The sequence below is a fragment of the Callithrix jacchus genome, chromosome 12 (genome assembly GCF_049354715.1).
Source record: "Callithrix jacchus isolate 240 chromosome 12, calJac240_pri, whole genome shotgun sequence".
Lineage (NCBI taxonomy): Eukaryota > Metazoa > Chordata > Mammalia > Primates > Cebidae > Callithrix > Callithrix jacchus.
The window spans coordinates 38,874,524-38,896,596 of NC_133513.1; the positions used below are offsets into that span (position 1 = coordinate 38,874,524).

The window sequence follows — 22,073 nt, forward strand, 5'->3', positions numbered from 1 at the left end:
TCAGGTGATTGGCTCGCCCTGTGCTGGGATTACAGAAGTGACCACTGTGCCCTGCCTTAACTTTTAAAAATAAAGAATCCTATATTTTATTTTATTTCGAGTACATTAATTTTATGTTGCTACATAACAAATTATGTCAAAATTAATGGCTTACAACAATAAACATGTATTATCTTGCAGCTTTTGTTGACTTTGGGAGCAGATTAGCTGACTGAGTTTTTGTGGATCAGGATTTCTCTTGTGGTTGCAGTCAGGATGTCAGCCAGGGCTGCAGTCATCTGAAGACTTACCTGGGGCTGAAGGACACACCTCTAAGTTGTCTTAGTTACATAGCTGTTGGCAGAAGGCCCAGCCATGGGCCTCTCTATAGGCTGATTGATTGTCCTCATGACATAGTAGCTAACCGCCCCAAAGCATGCAATCCAAAGGAGAGAGCAAGGAGGTTGCAGTGTCTTCTATGACCTGTTTTTCTCAAGGTACCCAACATCACTTCTGCTATTTTTCTGTTCATTACAAGCTAGCCCATACCAAAGGAGTGGGGTATTAGACTTCACCTCTTTTTCTGTGTGTGTGTGTGTGTGTGTGTGTGTGTGTGTGTGTGTGAATGAGACAGAGTTTCACCCTTGTTTCCCAGGCTAGAGTGCAGTGGCACGATCTTGGCTCACTGCAAACCTCTGCTTCTTGGGTTCAAGCAATTCTCCTGCCTCAGCTTCCTGAGTGGCTGGGACTACAGGTGTGCGCCGCTACACTTGGCTAATTTTTCTGTGTTTTTAGCAGAGATGGGGTTTCACCATTTTGTCCAGCCTTATCTCAAACTCCTGACCTCATGTGATCTGCCCGTCTTTGCCTCCCAAAGTGCTGGAAATACGGGCGTGAGCCACCGCACCCTAGACTCCACCTCTTAAAGAGAGGAGCATCAAAGAATTTGTGAATGTATTTTCAAACCTCCGCAGGGTTTGTTTTGTTCTTCAAAATTTTATTCCTGTGTTTCTCACAACAATGCTTGAATTTGCCTTTGTCTTGCATTTCTAGGGCCAACGCCTATTGCTGCATGGCTACTAGCCATGATTCTTCTAGCACCTTTCTCCACAGGAGCCCTATGGATATTTGGGTGGAATAATTTCTGAATGTGTATCATGGTCCCATTCATTGTAGTATGTCATTAGGACACCCAAAAAAACACAGATAGGGTCATTGGGCCAACCAGAAAATAACTCACACATGTCCAAATGCCTTCTTGTACTGTGCCACCTTCAGTTGAGACCCATGAAGTGTTTTTTCAGTGTGATGTTTTCAGTTTTATGTAACTTTAATTTCACCTCAGTAATGCATTGTGTCTGAAATAAGTTTTACTATTGGGCAGTGGAAATATATTTTTAAATGTATCTTCTTCTTGTTTCTATTGGAAGTTATTTGCTTGATCATATTCTATTTGTTCTTTTTCCTTTCTCTCCTTACTTAGTAAAATCTCTCACTACCTCCTAGGTATGCCTGTCTGTTACTTCCCCTGTGAAGCCTTCACTGCCTCCCAGACAAGGTTCATCCCTCCTAAAGCACTCAAATCATTGTTTTGTAATTCTTGTCATTATATATCTCTTACCACTGGCTTATAGTCTCTCTAAAGGGAGATCATCTTTGTGTCCCTGGTTTGCATGGTGCTTAATTACATGCTTTTTGAATTCAGTATGTAATTCATAATCAATAGTAGGTAGTACGTAGCCTTTGGGTGTGGGCCACTTAATCCTATTCTCTTTCTCTTGTGCATGTAAGAGTTTTTGTATTTTATTTAATGAGAAATTTTTATTCAAAAGCATCTAACTTTGTAAGCTATAACAAGTCCTGTGGAACCAAAAATCAGATCCCTGGGCCCTCAGCTTTTTGTCCTGGCTTCTTTCAACAACTTTCTTCTCATTAGCATATCAATTCTGTGCTTTGCCGTCTGTTGAAAAGTCAATCTCTGCTGTGAGAGTTAAGGTTTTTATTTGAGATTGAAATACATCTTGTGGCAAGTTAAATTGTGTATGTTGGTGTTTAATAATTTATCACATTGGAGAACTGTAGGCCAAATCTAAAGATTAAATTTTAGATTTATCAAAGAAAAATTAAAGGAAACAAATTTGGTCAGGAACTTTTTTAAATATCTTGGTTCACAGTAACCAGTCTCTTATTTCATTGAGCTGAGTGCTTGACAATAAGATTTACATCTTCTCGTTTCTCCAAATAATGAGTTTTTAGGCATTTCTTCTCACTAACAGAGCAGAAATCATTAACTCTATTTAAAATTATGCTATTTGTTTGGGAGACAAGAAGTGTTTGTGTTTGAAGTCTATTAAGCTTGAAATATTTACCATTAATTTTAAAAATTATTTTTCTGAATAACTTGGTAAATGGTAGTTAAAAACGCATTTCTTACTAAAACCAAGCAGCACTTTGCTTGAAGCCATTGATGTACTGTCACCTTTTCTAAACTCGTTGCTTGGTTGTGAATAAATGCATAGAATGGAAAATGGAGATCAATATGAGCTCTCTATTTTCTTTTTCTCAGAAATGGTGATTGCTAAGACCTGAAGGGGAAAGAATTTGTATAACATAGTGCAAATAGATTCCTTACCTTTTTTGCTTGTTTGTTTACCTTAGAATTTTCCCAAGAAAAATAGTTGAATTGCAAGTTTAATCTTATTTTTTCTAGCAAACTCTTAATCTAGCATTGGTGTGTACTTCTGTACTTAGAAAATCATTCACTGTTCAGCACTGCTGTTTTGGTTTGTCTTGCCTGCCCTTTCCTCAGGTTCATTCTGGGTGTCAGCTCCTCAAGTATGATCAGGACAGTTTGCTCTAGGCATGCCAGTTTGAGATGAGTGCAGATACCCGAAACTCTTCGTTCTGGGTCTTACTATGGAAGGGGAGAAGGAAAAGCATCTCTAAATATTCTGTGGGAACATTTTGAAACTTAACAGCTAATGGATAAACTAGTAATTGGTCTTTGGTTTTTTTCTGCATGTCTTTAAAAACATAGTTTAACATTTAAAATATGTTGACAAAAAGAGTGAAACTCTGTAAAATATTTGAAGAGATTTCTTTTGAGCCAAATATGAGTAACCAGTGGCCTGTGACACAGCCCCAAGAGATCCTGAGAACATGTGCCCAAGATGGTCAGGCTATAACTTGGTTTTATACATTTTAGAGAGACAATAAGATACTGGGTCAGGCATAGCAGCTCATGCTTATAATCCCAGCACTCTGAAAGGCTGAGCCAGGTGAATCACCTGAGGTCGGGAGTTCAAGAACAGCCTGACCAACTGGAGAAACCCTTTCTCTACTAAAAATGCAAAATTAGCTGGGCATGGTGGTATGAGCCTGTAATCCCAGCTACTCAGGAGGCTGAGGCAGGAGAATCGCTTGAACCTGGGAAGCAGAGGCTGTGGTGAGCTGAGATTGCACCATTGCACTCCACCCTAGGCAACAAGAGCAAAACACGGTCTCAAAAAAAAAAAGTATCGATTAATAAAGAGGGCTTCCAGGTAGATTCAAAGATTTTTCTGATTGGCAATTGGTTGGAAGAGTTATTATCTAAAAACCTGGAATTAATAGAAAGGAATATCTGGGTTAAGATAAGGGTTTATGGAGACCAAGGTTTTATCACGGAGATGAAGCCTCCAGGTACCAGGCTCAGGGCTTTTATTAGAACTAAAAAGGTACCAAAACTTTTCTTACTTCTCACCTGGAAAGGAATCGGCATTCTCTACAGAATGTAGATTTTCCGAACAGATAGCTTTTCAGGGCTATTTCAAAATATGTCAGAGAAATATATTTTGGGGTATTCTTCCAGGGCCTGCTATCTGTCCTGTGATGCTATACTAGAGTCAGGCTGTAATTGAGTCTTGTTACAACAAAAAATCTGTTTCATCAGTCTTCAGGTCTCTGTTTTAATGTTAATGCTGGTTACTGTGCTGAATTCTAATATGAGGAGCATATAATGAAGCATGTCGGACCTACTCTTTCTATCGTGGTGTGGACTAGTGTTTCAGGCTAACTTTGGAATCCCCTTGGCCTACAGGAGGGGTTTATTCAGTCGATTGGGGGGCTTAGAATTTTATTATTGGTTTACAAACAGAATAAAGCCCACTGAACACAATACTCAGGTCGTGTGGATTATACTGACAATAAAAAGTAAGTGAATTTGGTGGTATAACTAGAAGACATTTTAGACATAAAAGATTTGAAGGAAAAGTCTCTTGCATCTTCTTTGACTTGGAATGTTTGGTTATGTAAGAAATGTCTATCTTGTTAAAACTTACATGTCTGTGTAGTGGTTTTTACATGTTCTATTAATTGTTTTAATGAAGTTACATTTGATTCTTATGAAGAAATTGTCGGTATGAAGCATAATTCAGAAAAAGAGGGTAAAGACTTCATTGTTGAATTATCTTCCTTAGATCATTTTATTTAGGACTAAGAAAGATTGTTCTGGCCAATAATTTTTAATATAAATTAGAACAAAATTTAGCTTAAGCAATGTTACATATTTTTGTTTCATCTTTTATTTTCATTTTTCATTACATGGACAATGTATTTTTATTTACTTGCTGAAGCAATCTTGTTTTTCACTAATAAGTAATGTTTTATATATTCTCTTCACTATCATTACTATTGATTAGAAATCTGCAGTTTGTCAAGTAAGTACATTTTCTCAATCATCCCTGATAAACAACCCTTGACTTTAACAATATTGCTGATTGAAGGATTCAAGAATGGCCTGAAATTATTTCTGCCTTAATTTAGCAAATGCAATTTGGTGCCTCTGCTTTGAAATTGCTAAACTAATTATTGCTCTTCTTGTCTATATTTTTTGTTTCTTATATCAGCCAATACCGCTCCTGAAACAGAAGATGAATCATTCCATCACAATGTCACAGGAACAGATTGCCAGTCTTTTAGCTAATGCTTTTTTCTGCACATTTCCACGACGAAATGCTAAGATGAAATCGGAGTATTCTAGTTACCCAGACATTAACTTCAATCGGTATGTTTTTAGAAAACACCTCTTTAACAACAAAAAAGACAAAGGTGGAAGGAGCAAATAATATTTTTTTAGTGAATTCTATAGGCCAAGCATTTTATATGCAATTGTCTTATTACAGTACTTAAGTGACATTTTCACCATTTTGCCAGCAAGGTGATTAAAGTTCATCAAGGTTAAAAGAACTCGATTGGGATCCAGGAGCTAGTAAGTCACAGAACTGAGATTTTATTTCAGGCCTGTCTTACTCCAGGACCCGTGTTCTTTCTGTCCTCTCAGATGGTTCCCCTCAGTTCTCTGGACTCCACATGCCTCTTCAGTTTGATTATTCATAGAAACTTTTGTTGTTATCCCTACTAATTTTAGCATCCATTGTTGGATCTTGTCTGCAATCATTATTACCATAGTGTTTGCCTGTTGTGAATTTCCTGTTTCCCTCTTCTACATTTGCTAATTGAAATTTCATTGTAAGGAAGAGCTATCCCTTCTCCCCATTTTTAAAATATCAGAATGGACTCATGGATATTTATTTTGTTGTATGAGTTTAAATTAAAGAGTATTATTTATTTTACTGCTTTAATTATTCTAGCTTTGGCCTTTAGGTTGGCTCCTATGTTCTTTTGATAAGCCCCATCCTTTCTTTGAGCATTTCCTCTCTTTCTGGAATTATACATTGTTCCAGGTTCATCTTATATTTTCCATGCTTCAATCCTGGAATCAACCATTTTCTCAAGGATTCCTGGTTTCTTTTATTGTACAATGGTATTTAGAGACCAGCATCTGGATGATAGGTGTGCAAAGACACTGTCACAAGAAGGACCTGACATGCCCAGGGACTGAGAGAAGACAGTGTGGCTACAGCACAGAGAGTGAAAAGGAGCATGGAGAGGGGAGAGGCTACAAAAGTAGATGAAGGCTGGACCATGCTGTGCCTCAGTAGGCCATCTGAAAACAATGAGAAGTCATTGGAGGATTAAATATGGGGATAGAGGGAGACTAACACACATGTTCAGATTTGTATTTTCAGAAGTTTATTTTGACTGTAATGTGGGAGTCAAGCAGAGAGGGGCCAGAGTACAGGAGTTTACCCAATTGGGGAGGCTATTGCAGTGCACCAGGAAAGAGAGCGTGGTAGCTGGGATAGTGTAGGGGAGGGGACAGAGGTGTGGAGACATTTGAAGGGGTAGCCAGAGTAATGGGCTGGATTGGTAGATGGGTGGAGAGAGGCATCCAGGGTACTTCTTATGTATGTACAACCAAATGCACGCCTTTACTGTCCCCTACTTTTTCTACTATACCACCTAGCCTACTTCATAATTGCATATTTAATCATTTCAGTGGGACAGGGATCTTAACTGTCCTCTTCTTTGTTACTTTCACAAAATCTCATGCATTGTAGGCCTTCAGTAAATTCTTGTTGAATGAATGAAAATGAATTTTACAGATGAAATATTTGAGAATAAAATTAAGTGGCTTGTTTTGAGTAATGGAGCTGGTTAGTGGCAGAGTGCTAAGACTATAATTTAGACCCTTTGTTCTCAGTCTGTTGTCTTTTGCTTTTCATATTATATCTTAGTCTTAGGAATTATGAGACATTTTCTTTTTAAGCCACATATAATTAAACATAGCTTTTACCTCTGATTTTGTTAGTAATAGGGGCAGAATTGAGAGAAAACAGAGCATTGGAATCTGCAGTTGCAGTTATATAAAGAACCTGTTTCACAGGTGTGAGCTACTGTGCTCAACGCATATATTACTTTTATGTGCAGAAGGAAAAATAGGTAAGGGGAAGAACATGTCAGTTGTCAGAATCAAGTCAATAAGAGTAGACAATTTTTGTAATTGATTTTGAGGGTGGAATTTCACAGATTTTTTAAGGCTTTTCTAGAAAGCTAGTGTAGGTAGTTTCTTTCCAATTACATCTCCATAGACACATTTTCATTGTGTCTACTTTCACCCATTTTCCCTATTCAGCATATAGTGTTTTATTTCTTATGGAAGAAATAGAATCCACAGAATCCTGTGGGGAGCCTGCAGTGCTGACAACTTTACTTTATTCAACAGTAAAGACCCACCTGTACTGGATGGCTGACAGGCAGAAGTCAAGATGTCTTGAGAAGGCTTAGCTTTGGTGATTTCCAGTTTCCTGTCACCAATTACCAGGAAATTGGTAAAAAATGAATTTACATTAATTTTAATATATATTTTAATTTTAAAAGACCTTTGTTTTTCAGCCAAACTTCTGACTGGGGAAGTTGGGGCTTCTTGGCAATGGCAGGTTTATCTTTTTCATTGGACATTGTCATTTATCCTGAAGACTGAGCTGATTAGCTCTGAATATCAGCATGTTGGGCTTGATGGGACTCAAGGCTGGGCCATTTTTTAAAATGAAGGGAATATTAATTAAAACAATGCAACTGCTTTATGTAAATGAATGTTGATTTATTTTTTTTGGCTGGGTATTATGTAATGCCTTAATTTAGCACAAGTACCTTAGCTTACTCAGCGTTATCTGAAATTCATTTACTTGTCACATTAAGCATATGAATTAGGTATTGATTAGGAACTGTTACTCACATTTTCAAAATGAGATGGAAGTTTAGAGAGGGTAGGTTACTTCACCAAGTTAACACGGTAACTAATTGAGAGTCAAATGTAGGATGTAGTCTTTGAGAAGCTGTGTCCCTTAACCATTTTGCTACACAGTCTCCCTTTGAATGAACTGAATTAATACTTCTTACTTCATGGCTAGTCAGAAATTAGAAGTATTCTTAGAAATAATTATTGATCTATTAAATGAATTAAAGCCATTTATAAGTCCAGAGTGATAATGAGGGATTTAAGCTTGCTGCAGATAGCATTCTCACCAAATAAGATTTTAAGTAGGTCTATTTAAGATTTGAAATCAGGCATATTTTTGTCTGCCTAGCTGATAAATGTTCTTTTGGATACCATGACACTGAAAATGAATTAAGGCAGGTAAGCCAGTGTTAGTCTCCACAATGTTGTAGAGAATCCTAAGCATCCAGGATGTCTGCCCTTGCCTTTCATTTTGAGATGGTATGTGTTTTAATGAGCCTAAGCTAGCTAACAATAAAAATGACTGTACATCACCACTGATGCTGTCTATTGATGGCTTGTTTTGATTCTGCCTGAGGAATTTTCTAGGTAGGGAAGCCTCTCTATTGATAAGGTTCAGGGAGATTTAATGAATTATTAGCACAACTGGAACTTGATCACTGTCTTCTACTCAAACTCAGTGTTCTTTTATTATATCACATTGCCTGTCATGAGCAAAATGCTCTGAGAGTGCTCCAGAAATGGCAAACAACGAAAAGTTCCCCCACTTTCGTGTGGCTTCTGAAAGATCCAGTACTTAATGTGATGAGCCATTTGGTAAGCTGATTATGTAGCATTTTATTGTCTTGTTTCCTTTTATGCATAGTTTCTACTTACAATTATAGTTTCTAGCAGTAGGGAGTGGTGTGTTGTGTTATAAGAGAGAGTGTGAGTGTGTGTGTATTTAATCTCAAAAGAGGTATGGGTAGCTAGTTGAATAAGAAAAATGGTAAGAGTATGTGGTGGGAGACTGATGTCAATAAATTGAATAAGTCTTTCCTTTTTTATTTATTGCTGTGTTCTTTCAGCCCTGCTTAGTTATGTTAAATACCCCTGACCTTTTTCCCTGCTTGCCTTTCAGGTCCTAAACATTCATATAAAGGCTTCCAATGTGATTAGCATTGATGTTTCTGAGTTTGCATGGAAACTAGATGGTCAGAGATAAATTGTGGGTCTCAGCAGTGGTCAGCCCAGGAGGTTTTTACATCTGCCTCTTCCCTGGATTGAAAATGCTGCTGGGGCCATATGGCAGAGTGCCTCACAGAGGAGCCAGGAGTGACTTTCTGGTTGGGTTCCAGATTATCACTTGCTCATATTTTAAAATGGAGGTTGTAGTGCTTTAGGCTTGATTTATGGTATACTAATGGGATTATTACTTAACTTGAAATGGCATAGTGGGTTATGGGGCGGTGGGGATGAATATACCTAGAATAAAATTCCAGTAATGTTATCAGTATTCCATTCAGGGAAAGATTTTATTAAATTCTGTTTCTCTTTATAAGTATGCAAAGGAAAACACCAGCTAATAAGTATCTGACCTTTGGCTGACTTCTTTCATTGAAAATACGGTTTTGTTTAGAACAACGTAAGGTTGCCTGACTGGCTTTTTCTGTTTGATTTCTTTAATAATCTATAACTATCTTTTAATTAAATACCCAAATATCTTCCCTACATGCAGAGGAGTTATTGTGGCCTGGCTTATGTGCACACTGCTGACTCAAAATAGACCTTCAAATATACATATCTAGGACTTGAAAAATCTAAATTAAAAAAAAAAAGGTGTCAGGAAGTTAAACAAAAAAAGTATCTTGGGGGAAATGATGTTTAATGATTATGAGAAGGTCTCACTTTCTCTGAGCCGGTTTGTGTGTGTCTTTTTCTCTATGTCTGTCTCTCATGCTCTCTGTCTCTAGCACCATTTCTATCAGCCTTTCTCCTCTCTCTATCTTCCCTGCCCCATCTTTCTTCTCCCCCTTCACCCCTTTCTTGGGCTCCAGCCTCAGTCTTTTTATTTTCCTCCTCACCCCCAAAAGCTGTCCCTCATATTGTATATCATTCCTGGGATGACTTCCGTTCATGCTGTTTGCCTATCTATTTCTGTCCTTTTTACTTGGCTTCCATATCAGGATGATTCATTTTATTTGAGTGGCTGTGCATAAAACTTTAAAATTTTACAACAGCCAAGTCTGAGAATTATCACAAGTATTTTAAACCTGCTTCATCTGATTTTATCTCTCCTTCTTACCCCCGGCACCCACCACCACACTTTCCCCACTTCCCCTGCTCTATCAGAAAGATGGGAAAGTGTATTTGGTTGCACAGTGATTTGAAGTTAGTATTGGAGCAGCGAATAAAAAGAATACTTTGAGATTCTGCTTGATTTGCACCTTTAAGATTTGGACCTGCAAAATAAACAGTGGTGTTCATTTGTAGTGGGTGATAATAACAGCCATAAAGTCTTCCAGGAAAGTTTGTCTCACCAGGATAATAAATCTGCAGTCTCACGAGGCTCCTAAAGTTAATAATTTGTCATCATGGTTATAAAATATGTGACCTTTTATGTGGCTTTATACATAGATGATCACATGTGGAAGCTAGGGATGCTTTTTCTATGTTTTGGATAATTATTTCCTAAGAGCCACAGCCATTTTCTCCTCACTATGCAATGGTTCTATTGAAGAGGATCTTTTATCCTTTAATTGAATTGTACAGTACATCAATTCATCTCTAGGAAAAGGTGGTAGCTACTTTTATATTCATACTGATTTCCTCTACCACCTAGTGAGCCTAGAAAGAGATTTTGAAGTGGAGCCTAAGGTATTCATTTAGTAAATCGTATTTATTGATATAGGATGTTTAATTATACTGCTAAGTAACTTCTTCATTTTGGCTATCATTTTGATTTAAATAAACTCTATTCTAGAAGAAGCCACGCTGAAACCTGCACTCTCAAAGAGCCTTTCTTTCAGCTGGCAACTGTATGTGTATTAAATATTTTAGAAAGATATATTGTTTTAAATAAGTACAAATTATTACACGGGCTGTCTTAAACTATTTTTAAAAAGAGATCTGATTTTAGATTTGGTTAAAATACTAGCCTATGTTAGTATTTGTTTTAGGAAATAAATATTCACATAAATTGTTTTTTCAGAAAGTGACCCTGAATACAGATTTCAGGTTATTGAAAACGGAACCATTTGAAATCTGCATTTCCTTTCTTTTTCCTAATTTATTTCAGTTACTCAATAGGATTTTCTCATGGAATTAGCTTTTTCCTCTCTGCATAGTTACATAAGCTTGCTCTTGTAATCATGAAGAATATTACCCATTTCAGCACTTATTAACATGGACTTTTACTTGAAGGGTTTCTGGTTTTGAAGGCAGAGAACATGACTAGAGGCAGATGAATAGTACCTCATCATTTATAGCCACTGAATCTCTATAATTTTTAAATGCCTTTGGAAAGCTAGATCTTATGCTCAAAAGCATGCTTTTGTGTTAGAAATCTTTCAGCAAACTACTTACTCAGGTCATAATGCTTTTAAAGCCCTGCTCTTCTTTCCTTGGAATAAATTGAATTATATGTTACCAGTAACAATGCCACGTCATTTCAAAGGAAACTGAATTAAGTAATGCAAGTCTGGGTTGCTGAAAACTAGATGACACAGGGTAGACACTGTTTTGGTTACCATGCAAGGAAGCTCTGTTAGTCAGCTTGGGCTGCCATAATAAAATCCCATAGAACTGGGCGGCTTAAACAACAGAAATTCATTTTCTCATGATTCTGGAGACTAGAAGCTGCAGATCAAGGTGCTGTTGCTTCAGTTCCTGATGACGGCACTCTTCCTGGCTTATAGTGGCTGCCTTCTTGTCCTCACGTGGCAGAGAGAGTACTCTAGTCTCACCTTCTCCTCTTAAAATGACACCAGTTCTATCAGATTAGAATCCCAACCCCATGACCTCAGTTAACCGTTACTATCTCTTCAAAGGCCCTATCTCCAAATTTAGCTACATTTGGGATTAAGGATTTAACATATAAATTTTGAGAGGGCACAAACATTCAGTTTATAATAGAATATATTTGTTTAAGTAACAAGGACTGTTGAGTCCTGATGTATGGAACCCCTGTTCCCCTCCACTCTCATTTCATTGCAAATGCTAAAATAGGGATTTTTTTTTTTTTCAGACACTGTTTTGGTAGTTATCAAGCTACCTAATAATGTTATGAAGTATAATGTTATTTTCCATTGAGAAAGTGGCTGTGCATTAACTGACTGACCCTAATTGACTGGGAGGCTAGATGGTGCTTTCTCCATGATGGAAGATAGGTTGGAGAAATGTGGTTGGTAGCAAATGCTGTCTGATTTGAATGGCTTTGAAGAAGCCCGGTTCTAGTTGGTTTCAGTCCTCTCCAGATACTGTGTGAATCTAAACCAATTTTCCAGTTCTTATCTTTACAGAATTGTCTTCTGGAAAAATTATTTCTTGTTATTACTTGGTTGCAGTATGGATGTAGTTTTGTGAATTATTAAGGCATTTTAACTCATCTTCCACTCTCTTATTTCTTATCTCTTTTAGGTTGTTTGAGGGACGTTCATCAAGGAAACCGGAGAAACTTAAAACGCTCTTCTGCTACTTTAGAAGAGTCACAGAGAAAAGTAAATTCCTTTCATTCTTACTGTAATTTTTCTTGCTGATGGGAACAGTTCAAGTCAAGTGACACATGAGGAACATTTTGTGTTTAACGTAAATCTTCCTGTTCCAACCACATTGAAACAGTAGTGATTCGATATTATAACCTAGATTTTATGCTTGTGTTATATATAAGCATACTGTGTGTTACAGATGCAGTGGGGCAGGGTTTACATACTCTGAAATCAGACCCATATTCTCTGAAATCTGTAATATACATCAAAGGATTTTCATGAATACAAATCAAGAGAAATTATATTGACCAGGAAATAAATTTTGGATGCTCTTTATTTAAAGAAGTATTCACTAGTTTATTTGCATAAGTCAACTAATTCATTGTTTTTCTACCCGTTCCTCTTTTTTGTGCCCCCCTAAGCCCTTTGTGGAGTTCTTATAAAACTGTGTTGTACTGAGTTTTATATCTCCATCTTCCTCTGTTGAACCTTAACATTTTTGCTTACCCAGGACCTGATAGCAGCTGAAACAGTCCAACAAATATACTGGTAATGACCAGCTGATAATAGACTGGTATTGCCACTCTTATCTCAGAAGCTGAATGACCATGGTTGAGTTTATTGACACCTCTAAGCTTCAGTTTTATCATCTGTGAAATAATAATGGCCAATACCTTACAGGGTAGTTAGTTATAGATATTAAACAAGAAGATACATGCTTAATAAATGTAAGCTATTATCAATGGGTAGCCTTTCCTACAAGTGGGTGAAAACCAGTACACCTCAAAAGTTTCTTTGTGCTAAGTAGGTAAGGTCAAGCTGGTCAAGTGAAATGGCTTTTCTTCAGTTCTAGGTTGTAGGATTGTCTTAAAACATGTCTTTGAATAATTTTAATGTCATTTTTCTCATATCCTTCTTTTACTCTTGCATTACAGTGTACTTGGCATTTTCCCCATTGAATGTGTTGCTGTTGGACATTGTTAAATTTTTAGAAAGAAATCAGTTATCAGGATTTTGATATTTAAGGGAAAATTATATGCTTCTTTGATGTGGGATTATTTATCTTGTAGCTTATTGAATTTCAGTTTAGTGCCCTATACTGAATGAAATATTAAAATGCAGAATCATTTGGACCTATGAGACATAAAATCAAATTTGAACTTGTAATGACTTATTAAAAAGATGACTACTTTTTTTGGCTATTCTAGGTCTAATTAGAATTATTACTATTGGGTTTTTTTTGTTTTGTTTTTACAGTACTTTGAGTTGCCATTTTAAGTAGAATTATTATAACTAAGCAATACAGAGTTCAATTTTTTTTTTTGAGTTGGAGTCTCTGTCACCAGGCTGGAGTGCAGTGGCATGATCTCAGCTCACTGCCACCACTGCCTCCTGAGTTCAAGCAATTCTTCTGCCTATAGCTGGGACTACAGGTGCCTGCTACCACGCCCAGCAAATTTTTGTATTTTAGTAGAGCTGGTGTTTCACCATGTTGGCCAGGATGGTCTCGATCTCTTGACCTTGTGATCTGCCCATATTGGCCTCCCAAAATGCTGGGATTACAGGCATGAACCACCGTACCTGACCCAGAGTTCACTTTTTTATCCTGGGAGTCAAATCACATATGTCTTCTCTAAAAACTAACTTGGCTTTCTAAATTTTAGGGTTTCAGATACTTTGAGGAAAAAGCTAAAAGTTTGTTTTTTGAACTAGAAATGTATATACCATTATAAATATTGGGACTTTGAAGAAATATAAGTAGACATTTTATTTTCTGACTTATTCACTACACATGGTAATTAACTTCTTTGTAGAAATACAGTATAACATTGCTCTTGGTCTTCAGTATGTAGAGCTGACAGCATAAGGAGGAAATACTAAAGAGAATAAAAGAGATTGCAGTTTAATGAGTAGCTGTGTAGAAGTTCTGGAGCCTACTCAATAGACTTCAGAAGCTTATTTAAGGTACTGTATTTCACCGAATCTAAGATGTCATAGTTTTTTTTTTTAAGTGCTATTATATTATATCCCTCTAAGAAGGAAAAAAACATGCAGGACAGGGAGTTTAGTAGGAGACCTGACTCACAAGAGTGGTACACCTAAGGATAAATGAGAAACTAATTTGACCATCTAGAAAAGGGACCATAAAGAAATGTGCAAGTCTCAACCTTGACACTAAATAGAGAAAGGAAAAAAAGTTTCTCCGAGAATTTGAACCACAAGCCCTAAGCTTCGGATGTGCAGCCTTACCACCAGTGTGGTCCATAAAGGCCTGCCACAAACAATTTAATTCAGATGATATTGGGCTGGTGGTGCTCCCAGATGACAGCAGAAGCAGAATAAATTCACCTCCAGTCTAGACCTATGGTAAGATACCTCTATTATAAAAGATGTATTCCAGTGTCAGAAATTTAATAAGTGAAAAAACATGCCTTTTAGAATTGATAAACTAGAATTCCATCAGGACCAACTTTTCCTCTTGTTAAACGTGTATATTTTATATTTGATGAGGATCTTGAGACTGAAAGAGTTTAAAGATCCTTCTTAATTAAATTATTTTCTACGAGATAAAGTATCTCATAGATCAGGTTTTTGAAAATTTATGACCTATATGTAGCATATATTGTGACTTTATTATGGGAAGTATTTGATTAATCAAAGTGTTCTATTCTGAAATGAAAGTTCCCTTTTTTATGAAAGAAAGCTAACAGATGTGCTCTCAAGGCATTTTTGTTAACAATTAAATCTAAGAAACCATGTTCTTCTTCCTTTTTGTGCTTTGCCAGCAGTGTTTATGAATTTTTCTTAGCATCTTTTTGTATATATGAAGGACATTTTAATGTTCTTACTTCTCCACTAAGTTACTCAATGACAAGATAGATATTCTATTATATTCATGGAATTGCTTCTCTAGTGTTTGAGTCATTTGACCACTTACTCGTGAGTTTTAAATATGCTATCCATTTATCTTAAAGTTAGATATCTAAAGAAAGTATGACCCATGTTAACATAAAATTTGTTTTTTACCACAACTGCTCCATATGGTTTTTTAATGGTACCTGCTTTAGAACAAGAAAATGTGGAATTGTGCATAGGAATGAAATTATGATGGCCAGGATTTTGCTGGGCTATATTCCGTCATCACTAATAGTTCCTGACATCTCTTTCTTTCCTTAAGAGCTTTTTTTCTATTCAAGAAAACAGAAATGTCATGGCCTTTTTAGTTTGTTCTTTGATTTGAATCAGACAGATTACTTCTGGCCAGCTGATTTATTTGTTTATTTTTGTTATTAGCTTTAAAAAAAGTAAATCTGACCAGAAAAGGAACTCATCCTCTAAAATTATTGACTGCATTAATAGTACTTCATTTTAATTCTCCCAAATTCATTGCTCCTTGAAAAATATGTCATCTTTGTTCTGTAAACTCCTAGAACCAGTAATTTCTCCTCTGGCTAAGACTCTACTAACAAGTAGAGTGATTGCCCACTATCTAAGCCTGGGACTTAACTGTACTGACTCCACAGGATGTGTAAATGATTTCCTTTTTAAATCTGTGACATTTCACTTACCTTAAAGTACACAAATGTGTATCTGTTCACCAGTCTTTGAATGTAGGGTTAAGTTCTTTCTTTGTAAAGGAGTCTACAAATTGGAATTGTGTTTTGCCTTTATTGCAAAGGTGTACCAGTTATACATCCTTCTTTTCAATGCTTTTTTTAAAAAAGTGTATTCAGCTTCGAAAACTTCACCAAAAAGTACCAGCACTCAAATGCTACTGTTGTGCTATTATTTGTATAGTTTTGTTTAGTGAAGGCTTATTATTGTGTAGAAGGAGTTTCTACTGTAAAGATAATATTATTTTCAGTCAATATTCTGTTATATTCCAATGCTAGACTTGGTATTTCCTGATGAGTTTTATAACCAATGTTAGATTTATTCTTTTACTGAGTGTGTATGTATGTGTGTATAATCTTTTCAAAATTGAAACTTATTTTGGGTATTTTTTTTATTGCTTCTGTAGAACCTACTGGGTTGGTGACATTTACAAGACAGAGTCTTGAAGATTTTCCAGAGTGGGAAAGGTAACAATAATAATAAAAATAATCCTGGACCCCTAGAACTAAAGGACTCTTACATTGTGAGAGGATTCTATTTTATAGCACCTGGAATGATAGTTTTCCAACCTCCAATTATCCTAGTGCCAGGGAATTTCTTCTCCTTAATGATCTATTGATAGCTCTCATTGTTGAAAAGGTTGTGCCTTTTAAATCAAAGTCTATATAACTCTTTTGTTTCTACCATTTTGTCTTTTTTTGTCTTCTGAAAGAAAGTCCTGTTTAGAATTGAGGAGTGTTGTATGTGAAGACACTAATAAAAAGAACACAGATATTTAAATGTTTTTCCTCCCCTTTTTTTGGTTAGTGTTTGAACTTCATGGCTTTTCTTTCTGGAGGACAAGATTGGGAAGTCTTTTTATTACTTACATTCTAGTGAACAGTAACCATTTAAAATTTGTCTGAGTGGCAAGAATTTTTAAGTTTGGCTGCCCATGTGCACTACTGGTAGATTTTGTGGAAATTGGTATTTACTGTTTATTTCTTATTTATCAGAAAATATTGAAGAGGTAGCAGCCAATCTGAGCTAATTCAGATTTGTAAGGACCTTAGTGTCCTGAAATAGTTAACTTATTATTAATCTAAAGCAAGTCCCCCAGTACACTTAAAGAAGTATGGATTAACTTTTTAAATATGTTTGAATACATGATGAAGCATACTAAACACATATTTAACCAATGCCTCCCATTTTCACTTTCTAATAATTTTATGATAGTTTGTAATTGTTTGGTTTGGAATTAGTGATGAATGGAAATCACTTAAAAGAAGTTAACTTGAGAAGTCATACCTGCTTAGGTGGCTTTCCTGTGGTGTTTTCATCCATCAAAGATGTTTATTTGTGAGTTGCAAGAAAAAGAAATTTACTTCCGAAGACTGAGTGCATGGTTTAGATGATTATTAATAGAGGGAAGTAGATAAAAGGTTAAGTAACCTGAAGAGAGAAAAAAAATGAGCCAGAAAAAGATGAGAACATGTACAGCATTTTGGCAACATGGCATGTTAGATCTGAAAGGAACCCCAGCCACCTACTAAAACTGTTGATCAGCTCTGTAATACCTGTGACAGATGGAAACTGGATAGCTTCAGTGATGGCAAATTCCCTGTTTCACATCAGTTTGTTCCATTGGTGGCTCCTTATGTTGTCATCTCATGCTTTCATTCACTAAAAGTCTTCTATATTCACTCTCCACCATTCCTGGTTCTTCCTTCTGGAGCTACATAAATAAATCTGAATTTCTAGTTTGTTTGACTCTCCTTCATGTATCTTAATGGCTTCTTGACCTACTTCCCTCTCTTAACAGTGCACACAAGTTCATACTAAACTGATTCATTTCTTCTATTTCACATGTAATATGGATTCTAAACCCTTTATCTCTGCTCTTAACGTAGTCCCATTCATTCGACCCTCTTAAAATATGGTGTCTGGAATTAAAAGTACCATTCTGCTGTGTCATCTCTGTGGTGCAGAGGATTGTTTTTCTTCACTCTTCTATTAATCTCTCATAGTAAGGCAGATGTTTTGTTCCTGTTACTTTGCTGTAGATTTTACAGATCAATCTGAGGACTTATTTTTAATTCATCCAGGATCTCTACTTTGCATCTGACATTCATTTGGCACTAATGTGAAAGAACACTCATTTCTGTACCACCATGTGGGAGAAAAGGGACAGGTCAAAATGAAGAGACTGGCAAGGCTGCTGTGTCAATGAGACACAGTAACTTTTCCTCTAAGTGAGACCAAGATTGTCCCCTTAATTTTGATAGAATTTAACTTGATACCTTTGCTAACTTATTTTTATTTCATTGATCTCTTTTTTTGTTTTAGCTGCTTCTTAAGTGAGTTGGAGAATGTAATTAAAATCAGTCTCCCAGACTTCACAGAACCAGAAACATGCATTCACTTAAAGAGGGAGAATGAAGAAGAGATGAGGATTGTTGGTGTTTCCAAGAGTAAGGGGCTAAATGGGTGCCAGGAGCTTAGAGGCTTTTCTGAATTCCAAGTTTCTGGCATGGTATAATTAACCCTTTGATTATCAGCAAATACTTTTGCCAAGCTTAATCACAGAGAGCCCTAATCATCTGTGCCTTTGACTCCTGAAGCGGGAGTATAGAGGATGGCCTATCAGGAAGTTAGAAGATGCTTCAAAACAAAACCCAAAAAAAAGTTTCTAGCAGTTTCATAATTTTATTAAGAGTTGTACTATAAAGTTTCTAGCTTCAGTCATGGAGATTGACAACTGTTGGAATTCCTCTTCTGAAGTCCTGACTGACAGCCCAGAGATTTTTAGATTATGCTTTATCCTTTTAGCAGTATGCTCACAGGGGTCTTCCTCTGAATAAAATAGCTAGGAAAGTAGGACCTTAATAAGGAAGTTAAAAAAAAAATCAAACTTATGATACTGCTTTCTACAAGAGACTGGGAAAGTAATTTTTCTAAAAGTAGAGAAGACTGATTCAGAGCCTGGACAATTGAGTGATACTACCTAGTCTCACATCTCTGCTGCTTTATTTACTAGTCTTGGTTAGCTTACTTAGAAGTTCTGTGCTTTGTTTCCCCATCTATGAAAGGAGATAATAATAGGGTTGTTGAGAGGATTCAAGTAGTGAATATAAATAAAGCTCTTAGACAGAACCTGTACAGAATTACCTTCTGAGTTAAAGCTATCAGTCTGTTGGGCTGAAGTTTTGCTGGAAATGTATTTAAATTTATGAAACCAGGAAAGAATCAAGCAATTCTCATTACTTTTCCAGCTGGACTATTTTCTAAAAATAGTCCAGCTGGAAAAACCTCCTGGACTATTTTCTAAAAATTAGAATCATCTCTTCCCCCCACCCCCCCCAAAAGAAGATTATTGGCACCCTTATGTAAGTTAGACCTTTGGATCTCCTCTGTTACATTCATAATAATTTCAATTTTTTATTCAGTGAGTGATCAGGGGAAAAAAATCTAGTAAGTAAAATGTTATCAAATGCCATTAATACAATGACATTTGTTGTTAATATAACATAAGCCAAGTAAATACCTCAGTGACTGGTTGAAAGGGAAAAAAATAATTATACCTTTGAATTACAGATACTAGGTTTATCTGTTAACCTTATTAATAGAAAAGTACCCTTGTGGCATGTATTTTCATCAAGACATCCCCACTGCACACACACACACACACACACACGGTTATCAAACAGTGAAAATAGAAAATAGAGGCCATATGAGAATCATATATTATTTACTGACAAATTTTTTTCTACATTTTTCCTCAGATTGCCAACTCTAGCTATAACAGAATTTCATAGATCTTTATTTTTTTATATTTTGAAATGTTTTTCAATTGTTTTAAAGAAGAAAATCTTCCATATTATTTAGAGGAAAAGCAGGTTTCAAACAATATGTTATCCCATATTAATTTAAATATGTATATTTACATGTTTGAATGAGGAGAATCGATATCAAGAATGTTAACAGTAGGCATCTGTTTCTGGCTTTTGAGATTTGGGGTGGTTTCAGTTTTTGAATAGTCACCTGTATTTTCAGATTTGTCCAGAGTGAATGACTTGTCATTAAAATAATAAGTAAGGGAATATCTTTTTGCATTGTAGATGTGAAAAACCCTTGACACGATTGCATGTCACTTACGAAGGTACCATAGAAGGAAATGGCCGAGGCATGCTGCAGGTAGGTGAATCTCAGTAGTGCCTGTGTATGGTTAGGACTTTCTCTTGTCAAGCTTCTGGCAGCAAAAGAAATTTGAAAAGCTGTTTGTCTCCTAAACTGATTTAATGCAAAGAAGCATGATAGCAGAATGAAGAAAAACACCAAACAGATCACTTTGACAGCCTTGGTAATGTTGTTATTTGCCAGGGTGTACTTTCTGTTTCTTATATGTGCTTCTCTAAAAAGCCTTTGACAGAAAATTGCAAGATCTGGACAGCATCAGCCCTCTTGGTTCAGACATTGATTGTAGGTTGACAGTGGAGGAAGTTTCCAGGGTATAGTCTTGACAGACTGTCACCAAGCATTTTCATTCTTTTTCCTTAAAGGCTCTTCTTGCACTGCCCCAGTTGATGACCAGCTTGAGATGTCTTTCTGCCACCAATAGCTTTGTTTAGTTTGAGGGGGCAGACATCTAAAACTGATTGATAAGAAAGGCCTCTCTCTTAAATGTAACAGTTTCATGCATTTGAGCTAGCTATGCTTGCTATGTCTTTTCGTTGTTAAAAGCAGGTAATTCTGTCTACCCTTCAATCTTCGTTAATAATCTATTATTGCCTTTACCTTTAAAAAGTATTTTTGGAGAAGGAGGTTAACAAAAACCCCATGTTTAAAATACAGTAATATCTAACCTAACCTTTTGATTTATAGTGCTTCTTTAAAATTCATTAATCAGAGACAAAATGTTAGTGTTTTGTGTTCGTATCCCATTTATAAGAGCATTGTAAACGGAGTTTTCTTTGAAAGAAGCTTGTATACCATCTCATTTATACTGAGAATAGTTTTTTTTCTTGGATTCTTACTTGGTGCTTATATTGGTCCAGAATCTAAAGAAAACAGTTGCCTAAAAATGGACTGATTTGTTTGAATAACTTAAGGGTTACTAATAAAATTTGTGTCTAGTTATTATTTAAGTGAAACTGAAATTCTTTTTTAAATGGCTCTTTATTTGGACATATTTGTAATTAAAATCTTCAAAGAGATAAACCATGTATTCTTCTAAATCACCTTCTCCCAGTGGTTATTTGAGCTATAAACGAAAATACTTAGAATAGCTGAATTAATATTTTTCCTGTGTTTAACTTTGGCAAAACAAAAAACAGAACAAAACATATTTACATTTGCATTTAATCCTATACCTTTTCTCTGTTTAAAAAATAATCTTAAAATAGACTTAAATATTGGTTCACATTAATATCACATCTTCCCCCACATTCCTCTCTTGATGAAGTTCTTTCCTACTTTGACGTCTTGGATAAACTGAGAGATTCTTAATACATGTGAACTAAACAAAGTTACTGCTAGTTAGCACCACAGGAATGCTGACCTTTGATTACAGTATAATTGGACAAGGAATTATTGAACAACAGTTAAGGTTGAGATCCTCCACTCTTCCTTGGAATTATATAATAGATGAAATGTGAGACCTCGATAGATTAAAAGAATACTGTAAGGACTTCTTGCTATTAATTGTTCTCGCTACCCATGCCATGTCTCCCCAGGAGATCAGGGAATAAATATTGTATTGCAGTGCTACAAAGCTCCTTGTGTAGCATATACATTACATTATGCTGAATGGCAACAACAAAACCTCTCTGAGGAGAGTTATCATTCCTGTCTTTTCATCAAGTTATAATTCAGAAGCTGAGTAGTCTGAACAGGTAGCTTTAAAGTGACTTGGAAAATAACTGGCTAAAAATAAAGATGCACTCACATTCTTGTTTTCATGTACTGGAACAGGTTTTTCAACTGTTACAGAGAGTCTTTATTGTTAAGAACTTTTATAAGTAGTAAAACTTTGGTTTTCAAAAAGACTCCTGCTTTTAGAGGCATGCTGAGTTTAGTGTCTTTATTTCTGTGCACACCTTTCAAGTTAAAAATGTTGGCCTTTTATTCAAAGAGTGAACAATAGCATACACATTGAATGTATTTCATGGTCATTATCAAGTAAAACATAAGTTGGA

At 36.0% G+C, this 22,073-nt stretch overlaps 1 protein-coding gene across 11 annotated transcripts in view; it reads left to right on the plus strand.

Moving 5' to 3' along the window:
• The window catches only part of PARG (poly(ADP-ribose) glycohydrolase), a 118,911-nt gene that overhangs the window by 56,866 nt on the left and 39,972 nt on the right, over nucleotides 1–22,073 (plus strand). For all 11 annotated transcript variants that reach the window (XM_002756113.7, XM_017978907.4, XM_009009545.5 and 8 more), the window contains 4 exons: nucleotides 4,866–5,023; nucleotides 12,218–12,297; nucleotides 16,307–16,367; nucleotides 19,998–20,073. In XM_002756113.7, coding sequence (XP_002756159.2) covers nucleotides 4,866–5,023; nucleotides 12,218–12,297; nucleotides 16,307–16,367; nucleotides 19,998–20,073 — 375 coding nt within the window. The remainder of the gene's footprint in view (nucleotides 1–4,865; nucleotides 5,024–12,217; nucleotides 12,298–16,306; nucleotides 16,368–19,997; nucleotides 20,074–22,073) is intronic.